Consider the following 16,507-nt stretch of genomic DNA (forward strand, 5'->3'; position numbering starts at 1 on the left):
AACTGAGTCATACTGCTGTGTCATTTTGTAAATAAATCTAGATTCACTTTTAATAAACTTTTGAAGCTTCACAAACACATTGGCTTTGTTCTAAAGAAGCATACTCTTAATAAATCCCCATGTTCCGAATAAAATTGGCCACTCTAGTACTTCTGACCTGACCACAATTCGTCATCGTGTGTTTACATTTGCCTCTGTGCTAAGACTTATGCAAAGCTCTCTATTGAGCAGTGGTTTCTAGGATCCTTGGCCCTGCTGCTGCGTCCCCTGGTCTGATATATGGGTGTCTCCATTTTAACATGGCCCAACCCGGGCCAAGCTCTCCTCTCCATCTGGTTCGTGGGGTGGCTTCCGCTTGAGCTGTTATCTTCTTGCTTGTCTCTCACTGCAGACTACTGTTTTCCAAAGTGAAGTTGGAGTCGCTCTGCCGGGGCCCGGATGAGGCACTGCTCACCTGTAAGCACATGTTACAAATATGGAAATCCTGCTACAACCTGACCAACCCCAGGTAAGTGCCAGCAGTGCCTCTTTTGTGTGGAGTTTACCTGAGTTCCCACCTATCAGGGCCACCTGCACCCCCAGTGGCCACAAGTAGCAGACAATGTTTTAAGGAACTTTTCTCCCACTGGCTGATGGAGCCTCTCAGGTATGCGTTGCTTTTGCTGCTATGGTGTGACCCATAGGCTCAGTTCACAAATGACCTCTCCGATTTCTCTTTACGAGCCATTAACTCCTGTGAAAAGTCTCACTATCTTTCTAGTTTATGTATAGCCCAGTGAATGATGTATTCCAGTGGGGTTCTTTAGAACACCTTCTGTTTAAGAACAGCCTGTGTCCTTCGAAGGGAGAGGAAAATTGTTGTTAGCATAATATACAATTTTCAAAGTTAAATCCATGACTAATATAAGATAAACACATATCATAGATCTTATTTGCCTTATTAACTAATGAAGGAACAAGTACACTGTTAAGATCCACTCAGAAACAAATTTAGATAGATATCCATGGGCAGAAATGCTGAAATAAATTTACAAACAGAAGCAAAACCATATCTAGGCAATGACAACCATATCCAGGGTAAAGATCAATTGTGGCTATATTACACAGACCCATTTGTCTTACTATCAGTTTTCTGCAAGTTAACTTCTGCTTCTTCAGTGTTCTAGAGTAGATTAGTCAACAGGAAGTCAGATGCCACCCTTTAGAATCAGCTGATGTGGGGAAGAGCAGCCAGACAACCAGTCTGCCAAGAGACCTCCAATCGCCCATTCGCTCAAGACTGCTGCCCTGTTAAGGAAGATGGACTCAGTGATTTGAGTGCATGTACACGAATATCTTATGGTATATTCACAGTGAGATGTACCTATAAACTATAGTATGCTCTGAAGAGTCAAAAGCCTGAAAAGATGTCATTCAGATAGGAAGTGAGAGCCAAGGGTGTGACCTGCCCAACCCAGCCAGGGAGGAGACAGGCTAGTTGGCTGATGGCTGTAGTCTGCAGAGACAGCCAGATAAATGCTGGGATGCAAGTTAGGTAGCAGCAAATGGAGGAGAGTTTCTGCCACTAAAAAACGAGTATTTGAAACCAGGGCCTATGAAGGGGATGTAAACTGGTGTCAGATGAGCCAGGAAGCCCAGACTGGCGAACAAGCCTGCTGAACAGCCTGCCCCGACAACAGCCGGCCCCTTACGAGAGTCCCTTTACAGCTACTACCTGTGACAGGTCCCTGCTGCCCCAGGCTGGCCTTTCTCTTGGTGAGACGCAAGTAATCCCGAGTCTGGCCACTTCTCTTTCATAGGTTTGATCCAAAAGTAAAAGATGATTTTCATTTAGAAGCGGTCTCTCCTTGTCTAAGTCTTAAGCAGAAATGGAAACTGCCTATATTCATCTCCCCAGAGGACCCTTACTCCCAGCCCATCAGTAGTGTCAAGATTGGGGTGGCTGCCTGGTACCCTGGTACCCTGGATGCAGCCGTCACTGCAGCTGGCTGCCTCCATGCTGGAGCACACCCTTTGCCTGTCTCTCCTTTCCAATGGAGAAAATAAACCCATCAGCTCTCGCCTTGCCAATTCTCCCTCAGTTCTCCACACCTCTCCCACCTCCCCACATTTCCTCCCACTTAGCAACCAAGAATATTGAATGTGAGGAGAACAAAATAGCAGAATTGGAAAGCCTTTTGAAAATACGTAACCAAATGTCTGGGCTCTGCATGCTTCTTCCATTCCCTGAAGGATCTTTCAGTGCCAGAACAGGAAGGACCAGCCACCCCCCACTCTTCCCCCCTGACACACACAGCTTGATGGGGCGGTCACCTCCTAACGCCCTGGGTCCGGGCAAGTAGACTGAGAAGCACCTTACTAAAGAGCTTCCTGTTGGTTTAAACATTCTTTTTTTTTCCCTAGGTGATAAATAGATGTTTTCTCTCCAGCTGTCACCATTTAGATATGTTCTTGTGTTGCGGGTGAGAAAGTGACCCAGGCCAGAGAGTGAGGCCTGTAGAGGGAGGGCTGGCCTCTGCCAGGTTCTACCCACTCCGCAGCCTCCTGATGTGCCAGTGTGGCCCCAGCAGCCTAGGTCAGCCTTCAGGGCATGTGGAGCTTTTAGAAAAGGGCAGAATCTCAGGAAGAAGCATCCTTTCCTAAAAATAAAGTACACTGAAAATTGAGCAGCAAGATTTTGGCAGGAAGCAGTTGGTTTCCATCCGGAATAGGTTCCTGCTGACTTCCTGGCTCCCGAGCCCCAGCTCTACGCATGCCCAGTGGTAGCGGGCCCTGTGCTACAACCTGCCCCTGGGTTTCCTAGTCTTTCCCAGGCTCTTCCAAGGCTATCCTGAGGTTTCACACAGAGCCTCAGAGGAGGCCAGAGGAAGAGGTGGGGAGCATCAGTGAGTGGCCAGAGCCTGACTATTCTCAATAGTTCGGTTTCTCATGCTCCTTCTCCTTGTTCTTCCTCCTCCTCCTCCTCTTTCTTCTCTTCTTCCTCTTCCTCCTCCTCCTCCTCCTCCTCCTTCTTCTTCTTTTTTCTTGTTGCTGGTTGTAGGGCTTGAACTCTGGGCCTAGGTGCTCTCCCTGAGCTCTTCAGCTCAAGGCAAGCGCTCTACCACTTGAGCCACAGCACCACTTCTGGTTTTCTGGGTGGTTTATTGGAGATAAGAGTCTCATGGACTTTTCCTACCCTGGCTGGCTTTGAACTGAGATCCTCAGATCTCAGCCACCTGAGTAGCTAGGATTACAAGTATGAGCCACCGGCGCCCAACTTTTCTTCATTCACCATATGAACTAGTCACTGAACTGGGCCTCAGAGAACTGGGCCAGTAGGGTTCCACTACAGTGGTAGAGCCTGAGTCTTACTCTGAGAAAAATGGTAGGGGCATTCTTTCTGGTATACATTTGGTGAAGTAATGGTCATTTCAGAAGCCTGGGCTTTCTTTCTCTAGGTCTTGTATGTATGATAGAAAGCTGCCTCCTGTCTCCTCTCCATAGTGAAGTGTAAAGCTCCTTCAGTTCCTGCACATATTCACTTGGCCACTCAGGACCGTGTGCATGTGACCAGAATCAAAGCAGAAAGTCACAGTGTGATCTCTATATTGGTATTACAGTGGGTCAGCTAGGGACAGTAATGACTGCTGCCACCAAAACATCCCCATGCCAGTACTGTTCTAGGTCACTTATGTATTGCCTTCCATCCCTGCACTAGTAGCCTTGCAAGATTAACTATTGTAATCTCCATTTTATAGGAAATGAAATGGAAGCCAAAAGAGGCTAAATGAATGTGCCTACATTTTCCCAGTAAACAAGCAGTAGAGCTATGACTCAAACCAAGTCTGTCTAATATAAAGGCTCTTTCCATGACAGCATGCTGCCTCTTGAAGTGACAGTTTCCTTGTCTTTTTAAAAATTTTATTGTTAACTACTTCTCCCTACTCCTCTCCTTGCTGCTACTTGAACCAATCATCCCTATTATTTAACCATGGATTGGGAACTCCATGGTTGGAAGAAAATTTTCTTCTTCCTAAGTCTTGTTTCAACCCCTTTACAGCAAATAAGCTTTACCGTTAGAACAGACTTCCTTCATTCTAGCCTCCATCAGAAGTTGGAAATCTTATTTCATATTAATAGTCCCCAGCATTTAGAGGTAGCTTTTCTTTTTAAGGCGTTGCTCTCATTTCATCTTCAAAGATGACAGAATGGACGAATGTCATGTTATATCATACCTGCTTTACTGATGAGAAAGTTGAGACTCAGGGATATCTGAGAACCTGCATCAGTCTTAGAATCCAGGCCTTGGAGGCTTGGAGGAAAGCAGGAGCCCCTCCCACCTGTTCTGCTCTGGTTTTCTGCGCCAGCCCCTCCCTTACACCCAAAATTGATCATGTGCCATGCACTGGAGGTGGAAGGAGGCAAAGCTGTGACAAGAGCTCCAGGGGTTTGATCCACCTCCACCACTGACTCCTGTGTTTAGCCTCTGTATGGCTGTGGAACACATAATTTCTGAGGGGAGCTTACAATTTCCAGTATAAATTTAACATCATTAGAATATACATTGAATTTTCATTCCTAATAGAAAAAAAAAGTTCCCTGGGCATTTCCATCTATACATACAGACATTTCTAGCTTCAGTACCATGGGTTGGGGGTCCTTTCAGTTTTGCTCCCTAAACTGTTCCCTGGCACCACTGACCAGACTTGACTTTTCTCTCTTCCCTGGGAAATGCTTTGGCAACCTAAGGACCAATGAGAGAAGGGGATAGATGATAGATGGATGATAGATGGTTCATCTGGCAGCCTAAGGATCAATGAGAGAAAGAGAGAGGTGGTAGGTAGGTCATGGCGGGAAGGTGCCCAAGCAGATAGTGTCCCAGAGGGAGAAAGGAAAGTGACTTTTAAATTTGCATGAGATGACTGGTCAGAGTGAGAGACTTAAGAGGACTAAAGGTGGGGCAGTGCCCACACTTGGCCCCTTCACCCCATGGAAAAAGGGGCATTTGCCTTTGCCATTCAAATCTCGATTGGTTAAAACTCTGCACTGAGTTAATGAAGAACTAAAGATGGCTTGAAGCATCCAGCATCCATCACAAATACTTAATTATTTCTAGAGATTAAACATTCAATATGGTAACAAAAGCATCCCCACTTTAAATAGCTAATTGGTGCTTGTACACCAATTGTCTGTGGGAGACAAGCCAAGAAATTGAGCTGAATGTGGGTAGTCCCAAATATACATCTGTGGGCAGGTATATTTATGACACTTGGCTTGTACCTAGAAGCTAGAACTCTCCAGAATTCTCTATCTATACAAACTCATTCCATCCTTACACAGTTCTGTCCCTTCTTCGGAGGGACTTCTCATTCATTAGTGACAACGGTAGTATGAGAGCCATGATCCCCTTTCCAGGTTCTAGAGCCCCAGTTTCTGAATCCTGTCAAAGTAGTACCTATGACAGTGAGGCTCAAGCTGTAAAACGAGGTGAAATGGAAGCCTATGACACTGTGGCTGGAACAACCCCAGGTGTGGGCACTGACTTTCCAGACAGCTCCTTCCATGAAGTGGCAACTCCTCACCATGTGTCCTGAATTTTAGTAACACTAGTAATAATAACAATGATGATAAGGCACGGTATTTTGCAACAAAGTCTTCTTAAAACCCTTTCAAATGAGGAGTTATGGTAGCATTTGGATAATCAATCTTGATTGTTATAGTAAAGATGCTACATGAATAGAATGTCTACTCATGTCTACTCAATGTCTGCCAATTTTCAGTTACTTTTCTGATTAATGAAAACATGTGCATACTTTTATGTTATCTTTAGTCAGAGTCATTATAGTTTCTCAGTTGTAGAAATAATTAATAGCACAGTTTCCAAAAACAACAACACTGTTTGGGATGATAAAATAAGTAGGGGCTGCCAAAAAGTCTACATGGAAGGATGCTTCCTCTGTCCTGTGGGTTTCTCTAACTGCATCACTGGATGTGGAAATTACAGCCTGTAAACTATATTAAGTTTCATACCAAATCTTGTTTGTACTGCCTTTAGCAACAGCTGCATGCAGGAAGGAAACTGCGCCCCTTTATTGTGGAATTCGGGCATCTTAGCACCAAAAGCTCACTCCTGGAGCCCCCAAATAGATTAAGGGGATAAGAGGAGAGAAAAAAGTAATGATTTTTACTTACAAGCTTCAAAAAGATCTTTTGGTTAGTGGTTTATATGGGATAAGATCCTTTAACTGTTTCCTTGTCAGGAAGGCCTTACTATGGTAACGTGTGACGTGGCTGAATGGTGCCATACTGGGTTGGTAGGCCATGCTGGGGATAAGGATCAGTGAGGTGGGCAGGGCAGGAAATGGGAGCAAATGGCAGTGGGGGATGGGCAATAAAACCCCTGCCCTATGCTCCCCAAATCCCTCAGACCTCCCTTTCCTCAGTTGTTAAAGAAAATATTACCCATGTGATCCAGCTGAAAGACTGGCTCGTGCTCCCGAACCGTCACTCTGAAAAGCAAGGTTCCGGGGCCCTTGAACCTAGTATCTGCCCCTGAAATTCTCACTTACCTGGTCTGAAGATGGAACCCTGGCATCAGGGAAAAACTGTGGGTGACCTACATGGCACAGTGGCTGGTAGAGGCATGTCAAGGGGTGGTATGATCAGGAGCTCTATGAATTCTAAGCATCACAGGACAAAATGCCAACCAGTCTCTCCTTGCCTAGTAAATGAGAAAACTGGCATGAAATGTCCATTTTCGTCTCTTATTATGGCGGAGTAAAATCAGCAAGGATCTGTGGGTGTGGGTTAAGCCGTATTAGGGATACTGAATGCTGGAATGAGGCCCATCCCAGGCCTGGCCTGGCCTGGCAGGGGAAGCCAGCCTCTTTCCATGTAAAAAGGACCTTCCAGCATGCCCCTCAGGAGTCCGAAGAGGTTGGATCTCTCTGCTACCTTCCCGCCTTCCAGGTGACTGACATCCCAATATGTTTTGCAGTGACTCTGGACGTGGTAGCAGCCTCTTAGACAGAACCATCGCTGACAGACGACAGCTTAATACAATCACTTTGCCAGACTTCAGCGATCCTGAGACAGGTGAGAATCAAAGGCCAGGGGGGATGAAATGGTGCTAGCAGTATGCAGGGCTGGGCGCCACGTGGTATGCATGAAATCATCAGGGCCTAGGGATGAAGAGAGTTCCTCACCCAAATGGGGGAGATTTGATTTGAGGTAGATTTCCTCCAATGGTTATCCAAGTGTTGGATCAAGGGGTGTCAGGGGGTTAGGGGGTAGAGCTAGTCATGATAATATATGTTCATCACAATGCTGAAATCTGGGTTTTCCACCTATTCTGGGAACTTAAAATTTGGAACTAAAGTCGGCTATGGTTTCCATCCCCATCATGTTTTCTTCCATTCCTCTAGTTTCCCTCTAGGCTTCAGCCTCTGACTGCTAATCCGATACGCATTTAAATACACTTGTACCCATGTGTGGAGTGGCAGGGAGCTGCTGAGCCCCCTGGGCTGGTTCACTGCCCTTGTGGAGGCCTAGAGCACACACTGCTCTCAAGCAAACATTTCCACCCCTGACTGAGTACAGGGGAATAAGGATGTCTCCCAATAAGCCATCCAACCATAATGCCAAGCGCAGTTTGGGAGACTCAGCAGACTCACAAACTTAATGAAATTCACTTGGCGTAGAGCCTCAGAGGTAGTTCTAGAACATCATTCAGAACCCGCTCCTGTCACATCTTCACCCCTAGAGGACCCTTAAGGCTCCATCCCTGTCTAATGGCCCGGTCTTTGGGGAACTGGCCTTGCAAAAGGAGCCTTAAGGTCCCTTGTCAATCCTTGTGCCATACCCCAACTCCCAAGACAAAACCTTGCAAAGGAAGTTGGGCCTACCCACCCTGGGAAAGCTGACCCCACCTGGGTGGGAGGAACGGGGCTTTGGGGAGCCCCGTCTGGTGGCATTTGCAGAGCCTGCATTCTTGCAGAAGCTCTCCTCCACAAGGTGAAAGTCAGCCTGAGGAATCAGATGCAAGGCCCCGGGGCGCTGGGTCAAAACGCTGCTAGGTATCAATCAGGAGCCAGTGGCTCACCCCTGTAATCCTACAGGCTACTCAGGAGACCGAGATCTAAGGATCACAGTTAAAAGCTAAACTGGGCAGGAAAGTCTGTGAGACTCTTAGCTCCACTTAATCACATAAAAGCTGAAAATAGAGCTGTAGCTCAAAGTGGTAGAGCACCAACCTTGAGTGAAAAAGCTAAGAAACAGTGCCCAGGCAGGCCCTAAGGTGTAGCCCCAGTACTGGCACATTAAAAAAAAAAAAGTTGGACACTGATGGCTCATGCCCATAATCCTAGCTACTCAGGAGGCTGAGATCTGAGGATTGCGGTTCAAAGCCAGCTTGGGCAGGAAAGTCTCTGAGACTTTTATCTCTAATTAACCACCAGAAAACTAGAAGTGGAGCCTTGGCTCAAAGTGAAGTGCTAGTCTTGAGCAAAAACCCAGGGACAGTACCCAGGCCCTGAGTTCAGTTCCCACAACCAACACAACAAAAAAAAAAGAAAAGATGACTAGGCATGAGGAGTGAGGCAAATTTGAACTTCGCTCACTTTGCAGCTGACCAAGCCACAGGTTACACCCACCCAGTACACACTGCTCCCCTCTCCTCTTTGGCTGTCAGTCATGGGTGAGCATAGACTGAAAGCCAGGCCAAACAGGACTGGCACAGTGCACGGAATCCTATATGGGGAGGTGTGGTCCTGCCAGGGAGCTGTCCAACTCCTCCCGGTAGCTAAGTCATAAGCTGTAGCCAGGGTGAGGTGCAGCAGAGAGGAGGGAAGCAAGAGACACTTACTATGGCCCTGCAGCGATGTGGACAGATTCAAAACTGCTGCTGCTGTCGGCCCCTCTGCTCCTTCTTAGTATCTTGTGAGGACAGTCATGCTAAATCCACACCTCTTCCTTTCCAGCTGGCTTGGACCTTTATTTTCCCAGAGGTCCTGAGATGTGAATGTCACAGCACAATGAAAACAGATAACCACAGGAAGTAAATGAGGCCCTAGTTCATATGCCTCTTCGCCCCTGGGGGCATTTTCCTAGCCCTCTTAAAAGTCACCGTCCCACCCCACAGGTGACACCTCATGTGTCATGCTGTATAGGCTGTGTCTGTGGCACAAGCCATTGCTTCCTCTCCTCCTTTGCCTTAGTGCCATTCATGCAGTCACTCTCTCAAGGAGGGTGGGTCCCCCACTCACTACCTGGGAACCCAGATGTTTGAACCGCTGGTTCCTATGTTCTTCCAGAACAATTGGGGGTGGGGGGGGTTCACTGTCCCCAGGCAGACAGGTCAATGCCATCTTGTTGAACCATTCAAAGGAATCCCTTTCACAAAGCATGTTTGCATACCATCAGTCAAACCAAGGCACCAGAGGAGCAAGAAAATAGAGGTCTATGAGAATCAAATGTGAAATGACAGTGTTAGAGACATTGAAAGATTAGGAAAGTTCACCTAGAAATGGACACGCTGCCTCTGTCTTGGTTTATGAAGCCCAGTGTTATTGGATGTGACTTGTGGGGAGGTGTCAGGAGGAATAGCTCCTCTTACCTTGTTTACACGCCTAAGTGGACAACCTGCCTGCAGATCTGGTCATTCCTCACATCTTGATTTCACTTCAAGAAGAAATCCATTGCATAATTCAAAAGCCAGCACTCAAAAGCTTCCACTAAGATTCGTTGTTTCCATCCCTGCACCCGCATTGTCCCTTTCTCCAAAAGCAACCATTTTTCCTAGCTTTTTGTTTACTCTTCTGGTCTTTCTCTAGCCAAAGAAGCATACGCACTGTTTCCCATACCCATACATAAGCTACTTTTCGCTGCTAGCCTATCCTGACAATGCCTCTGCCCCATCCTGGAGACTCTCCTTATTCTGTTGCGGGGCTGATGTATTCCATGAACTGTGGTTCACTTTACCATCCAGCACCAGCTCAGGCACAGGGTGTTCACGTGGTGCCGGGGGAGGCTGGCTGATTTCAAGCAGTCACTATAGCACTGCTCATTTAGAAAAGAGAACAGGGAGGTCAGCATGGTTCTGAATTAAACAGAAGTGATTCCGAGATCAGAGTTAGTCTGGGAGATCTCAGCCCTGACGAGTGAATTCTGTCTTCAGCACTGGTCTACACCATGCTCAATGCCTAACTGCTTTCCTAAATCCACTTTGAAGGGCACAGGTCTCCCCCCCCATCCCCCTATGAGCAAAGCCACACAAGGCCGACATCAGAAGGGGGCATGCCAAAGAGAAGATGAACTTTTACTGTCTTGATTCCATAACTGAGCCCCAGGCCAGTACCCCCAGTCTGCAGACATACTCCCTGATGAGAACAAAGGTCCGCTTTTGGAGTGGTTTTGGGTTTTCCCAGAGTTAAATTTATTCATTAATTAATTTAAATTTCAGTTATGTTGAAATGTTAAATAAATTGAGATGATCAGACCAGAATAGATTATCATAACCTGCCACTAACTTTCAGCGGTTACTCCTTTCATCTATTTCTCCTATCCCACACTTGGTTTTTATGAAGTATTTTAAGACATCATAATTCTGCCTGTTAAAATTTTAGAATGTATGTCTGACAGATAAAAACTTTAAAAAATGTAAACACAAGGCCGTGGTTATACATCCCAGGTCGTTATGCAGTACAGACTGAGTATTCTTGATTCCAGAAGTGAATGGCTAGCTAGGAGCTTATTTTCCATCTCTGAGCTTATCCGTGTGCAGATCTGTGGAATAATATGAGGTAGGACGTGCATCTGCAGTCTGGAGACGGGCCAAGTCCGCGGTAGCTAGCACAGCAGAAAGCTCCCCTCAGAGACCCCGATTCCTGTCTGATGGCCTCTGGCTCCCTTTCCCCTGCCTCTAGGAGGCCCTAGCCAGCCCCAAAGAAGAATCAAATGGAGTGACAATCTTTACTTTGACACTATGAGTCACTGTCTTTTCTTTGCAATAAGTTGGTAGTTCCTTAAATAGAGAATGAAAAAAAATATTATTTTTCTTCCTTTTACTTCAAAACAGGATGTGGGATAAAAAGGATTTGTCTTTAATCATTGGTAGATATTACCAGATACCTACCCAAAACAAAACAATTTTTTTTTCCTAACATGGAAGCTTGGTGCCCTTTATTGGGACATGTTTCTAGTTGGGAGCTGCAGTGATCTCCACATTGCCACAGATCTCACCAGCTGTCAGATATGAAAGCACTAGCTTCCTTTCCAAAATGCCCAGAGAGGGTACCCAATCATGGACAGTCTCAGAAAGCCTGGCATGGGAACCATGATCTGTGCCCACACTTCAGGGACTGCTAATACCTTGGCAAGTATTAGTCTGAAAGTTCACTTTCCATAAATCCTTCTCACACGTAACAAACATATGGAAAGTCAAGTTCTAGCCCTTTTTCCAACTGAAAAATGAATAGTGTCCCACAGACTGCCCTGGGTGCTATAAGTTAAAGATGTGTTGTTTTCACTGGATCACGCTGCTGAATCTGTGCCCAGGTAAATCTGAGTTGTTTTGAATTCCATGATGTTATTGCAGAAAAGTTCAATAACCAGTGGAAAAACAAATGGGTTCTCTTCAAAAATGCACTTTGTATTGTATTGTCCAGTAGAGGGATGATTGTGTATTATTACATGACCTCATTTTCTTTGCAGCATATGTGAGTATATCAAAAGCTAGTTCGTTCTTTCTTTGTGTTCCTGAAGAGGTTTTTGTTTTTGTTTTGCTTTTATCTTTTTTTTCTCTCTTTTACTTTTTTAGTGTCAGATTCCTCCTCCTCCTCCTCTTCTCTTTCAAGAACTGAATCTCCTCTCCACCTGTTTGTATCTTCTCATCTTCATTCTCATCCCAAACCTGATACCTTTGTGTGGCCCCCCGCAAGTCATGCACTCGGTGACTCGGGTCCCCGCCGGGAGCCCTCTCTCTGTAAACATGGTTTTTCCTTTCTTGTTTGATCTGCTTCATTTGCCTGATGTTTTGTTTTCTGATGATCTTCCAACCTGTAAGCTGGAAAGGAAACTATCAAACTTGTCAGAGAGAAGATCTTACTTATTTTATAATCCAAAACTGTTCAAGGCAGAAGGAAATCTGAGAGTGCAGACATTAGTGCCAGAGTTCCAACCTTGTCTGAAAAAGTGAAGGACACCAGGCCTGAGCTGAACAAGCAGAGTTTGGAAGCACCACTTCCAGCTCTTGTGTCCTTCTGGGCTTTCCTGAAGTTGATATAAATGCATAAAAGTAATCCTGCTAAAGAAAAAATTAAAGTACAATGTCTTACAAATCATCATTTAAGTCTGGGTTTCACTTTCAAAGTTAATTTATTCCAAACAGTATATAATAATGGAGGCTATATTCTAAAGCTAAAGGTCATACATCTTGCCAGACATTGCTGTGAGTTTGAATCGCACGTGGAGCTGTCAGAACTGCCAGGCCTCTGGCCCTACCCCACAGGGCAGCCCAGAAATCTGCTCTATAGGCAACCCCTGTGTGACCCCACAGCTGTGAGTTACGGAACATGCTCTGAGAAGCAGTGCCATAAATGGTTTTCCATTTGCAAGGAAGGAAAATGGAGGATTTGTGTCATAAAACTGTGTAGGGAAATTGGATAGCATTTTAGCTTAATCTTGCTTTTAAATAATACAGAAATTTTGAAAGGCTACTTTGGGGAGTTCCAGGACCGAAACAACAACAACAATTTAAAAAAATCCAAACCACGACCACCACCACCAACAACAACAACAAAACCCCCAAATCCCTTTATTAAAATGAAACAAATTGGCTAGCAAGGTCCTTTTAAAGTGACCTAAATATGAATCTCACCAGGAGAGTCCATCCTTGTTTTCTTTTACTCATTTATTTAATGTTCACTTTACTGCCCACACTGCCAGAAAATTTAATCTCTGAGTGTGAGATTTATAAGGGCTCATCGTTGTTCCAAATGCTCAGTCAGATGCTGAGCAAAAGCTCATAGGGGGATTGCTGCCAGAAAGAATGCTTTCTCTGCTGAGCTGTCTTTAGGATTACTTACCATGACCACTGGGCTCACCTGGCCCCTAAGCACACGCGTGTGTGTGCGAGCATGCGCACACGCGCACACACGCAAAGCACAGGAACCAAGACCTTTACAATAAACCATTCACACCATCAGACACTCCTGACCTTATCCATCTGCATGTTAATTATGCCTAACTTTGTTTTTATGGCAACTCCAATTATATGAAATGGAAGATGATGATGATATTTATAAACTGCTTAGGTTGATTTTTAATCCACTTTAAAACAGACATTTTTTTCCTTAATATAATACCTAAGGGCAGTTGCCAACTTGGGTTTTTCCAGAAAGATTGCTTTATTACATCATCTTTTTTGGAGTTTATTTTAACTTTGTTTTTGATGGCACTGAGGATTGAACCCCGAGCCTCATGGCAGGCAAGCACTAGATTGCTTGAGCTATGACTCCAGCCATCTTTTTTTCTTTTTCTTTTTTTGAGTTTTATAGTGGTTTTGGTTTGTTTTAGTCTTTGTGTGGGTTTGTTGTTATTGTTGTTGTTTGTTTTATTTTTTGCTGCCAGTACTGGTGTGGGGCTTGAAATGAGGATCTAGATGCTGTACCTTAGCTTTTTCACTTGAGGCTGGTGCCCTATCACAGCTTCAGTTCTGACTTTTTGGTGGAAAATTGGTGATTAGAGACTCACAGACTTTCCTACCTGGGCTGATTGCAGTTCTCAGATCCCAGCATCCCGAGTAGCTAGGATTACAGACATGAGCCATTGGCACTCAACTAGCTTAGTTTTTTGTTTAGTTTTGCTTGTTCTGGGGCTTGAACTCAGATTCTGGGCATTGTTCCTCAACTATTTTTCTCAAGGCTGGTACTCTCTACCATTTGAGCCACAACTCCACTTCTTGCTCTTTGGTGCTTAAAGAGTTTTATGGACTTTCCTTCCCAGGCTGGCTTCAAATCAAGATCCTCATATCTCAGCCACTCCCCCCTCCCCCCCAACTAGGATTACAGTCATGAGCCACCAACCAGCACCCTACTAGTTTCATTTTTGAGATAAGGTCTTTGTAACTTTATCTAGACCTCAAATTCAAACTCCTTCCGCCTCCTCCTCCCTAGTAGCTAGGATTATAAGCATAGACCACCATGCCCATTTTTACATACAATATAAGGACCCATTTCAAGACAATAGCATATGTCCCTGTTGCCCCATCTGCTCTGCAGATCAAGTCTACCTATCTCCACCCCTTGCCCATGTTTTTCCCATTGCATGCTGGGAACCCTGTGTTCTTTCAAGCCTTTGGAGATGGCAGTTCTGGCTCTTCAACTGGGTCACCCCCTCTCTGATTAGTTAGGAAGTTGGTGGGTGATGAGACAGTAGCCAGATGTTTTAGCTAACCTGAAGCTCTCAAGTCCTCCCTGGGGTACATTTAGTTAGTTAGAGAAGGGTGTACATTCTGAGTGGTACTGAGGATTCTCTGTTTGTTGTGTTTTGTGGGGGAGGGGGTCCTGGGACTTGAACTCAGGTCCTGGGTGCTGCCCCTGAGTTTTTGTACTCAAGGATAGCCCTCTACCACTTGCCACAGCTCACTTCCAGCCTTTTTGGCAATCAGTTGGAGATACTTGCCTCACAAACTTTCTGGCTTGGGCTGACTTCGAACCTTGAGCCTCAGATCTCAGCCTCCTGAGTTCCAGGCACCCAGCCAGTGGTATTGAGGTTTGAACTCAGGGCCTTAGACTCACTAAGCAGGTAGATACTCAACCACCTGAGCTATACCTCCAGCCCTTTTTGCTTTTGTTGTTTTTCATATTAGGATCTGTCTTCTGGCCAGCCAGTCTGGACTACCGTCTTCCTATTTATGCTTCCCACATAGCTGTGCTGGCAGGCACACAGTACCACACCCAGCCTTTTATTGGGGATATAGAGGAATCATGAAGTTTTTGCCTAGGCTGTCCTCAAACTGCACTCTTCCTAATCCCAGCTTCCTGAGTAGCTAGTGTTACAGGCATGAGCTGCCACACCCAGCTATAAATGTAGTTTTTTTATTCTTGACACAGTTGCAATGAACTTGAATCCCAAGTATTTTCTAGGACAAGCAGGTAGCCAAGACTGAGGTCTTCTAACTCTCTCTCTCCCATCCTTTGACTTCCAAGGAATGAAAACTCGCCTAACCCTGCACATTGCTGGACTCAGAATTAGGGTTAATAAGTGGAAAGATTTGAAACCTGTTTGATTCATTAGTTTTCCCTTTTGGAATTTCCTGCTCTGGAAACAAGACATTACATGAATTAGTCAGTGTCCATGTGCAAGTAAATATGTAGATGTAGAAGGGAATGCCCCATTAGCCTCTCTTTTACTTTAGCTTTTTTTTTTAATTCATTGTTAGTGGAAAAATATATGTCACTGTTGAAATCTGATCCCAGACAGCCAGACTTACAGTTGGAAGGTTATCAGAATTCTTTGCTTTCTTAGCCTTAATTTTGGTGGTGTTTTTTTTTTCAACTGTTCTGTTTCTTGGTTTTAATTTTTGGTTTGATCTGTTGTTCCAAGGCAACTCTCCAGAAGCATACTTTCATGGTTTTCCCTCCCTTTTTTCAGTTAGTAAGTAGCTTACCAATCTATTAATCCTCCCGAGGGTCTCCACCATCACACTTCCCTCCCATGGAATCTGTGTTGTGGCTGTCCAGTGTGGGGAATGTGGGGACGATGTGGACATCTTGCTGCCGCCTGCCTGCCCACTCTGCCAGCTGGGGCCAGCTCTCCCGATTTGCAGCCTGGGCTTCCACCCTGGGGAGCCAGTATTGCTCTGAGGACTACAAAGGAAAACCTGGGAGGAAAAGCCCCCTGGTCACGGCCATCAGTGGATAGTTGAGAAGGCTTCTGGCCCTGATCACCAGAGTACAGCTCCTAGCCCCCACACCCAAGGCAGGTCGTCTCCAAATTATAGGTGGACAGAACCAGTTGAATCTTGATATCCTTTCCAACACAGTCTTCCAGTACAGAAAAAAAGGGGGCTTCTAATCATTAATTGTCCTAAAGATAGACATTATAAAATTTAAAAGCACATTAATCAAAAGTTAAAGGAAGGCTGGGAGGTGGCTCAGTGGTACAGTGCTTGCCTCGCATGCATGAGGCCCTGGGTTTGATTCCTCAGCACCACATACACAGAAAAAGCCAGAAGTGGCTCTGTGGCTCAAGTGGTAGAGCACTAGTCTTGAGCTGAAGAGCTGAGGGACAGCGCCCAGGCCCAGAGTTCAAGCCCCATTGGTGACAGAAAAATAAAGTAAAAAAGCTAAAAGAGACTGAGCAGTTCTCTGGACATAGGATCACATCTATTAAGTCAGTGGTGAGTGATTGCATTTAAGGGTGTTTCATTTGAATACATATTTTAGGGAAATCATCCTCTCCTGCCTAGATATTTGTGATTTACATTAAAAGCTCAGGTAGGTCCTTTTAAAAAAAAATCAAGACTCTT

General features: G+C 45.3%; 1 protein-coding gene across 1 annotated transcript in view; it reads left to right on the forward strand.

Moving 5' to 3' along the window:
- Window positions 1-16,507, forward strand: part of Ttc7b (tetratricopeptide repeat domain 7B) — a 187,813-nt gene that overhangs the window by 129,720 nt on the left and 41,586 nt on the right. Inside the window, exons 15-16 of the mRNA XM_013017608.1 lie at window positions 392-508; window positions 6,977-7,074. Coding sequence (XP_012873062.1) covers window positions 392-508; window positions 6,977-7,074 — 215 coding nt within the window. The remainder of the gene's footprint in view (window positions 1-391; window positions 509-6,976; window positions 7,075-16,507) is intronic.

This window comes from Dipodomys ordii, unplaced genomic scaffold (genome assembly GCF_000151885.1).
Source record: "Dipodomys ordii isolate 6190 unplaced genomic scaffold, Dord_2.0 Scaffold2, whole genome shotgun sequence".
NCBI lineage: Eukaryota > Metazoa > Chordata > Mammalia > Rodentia > Heteromyidae > Dipodomys > Dipodomys ordii.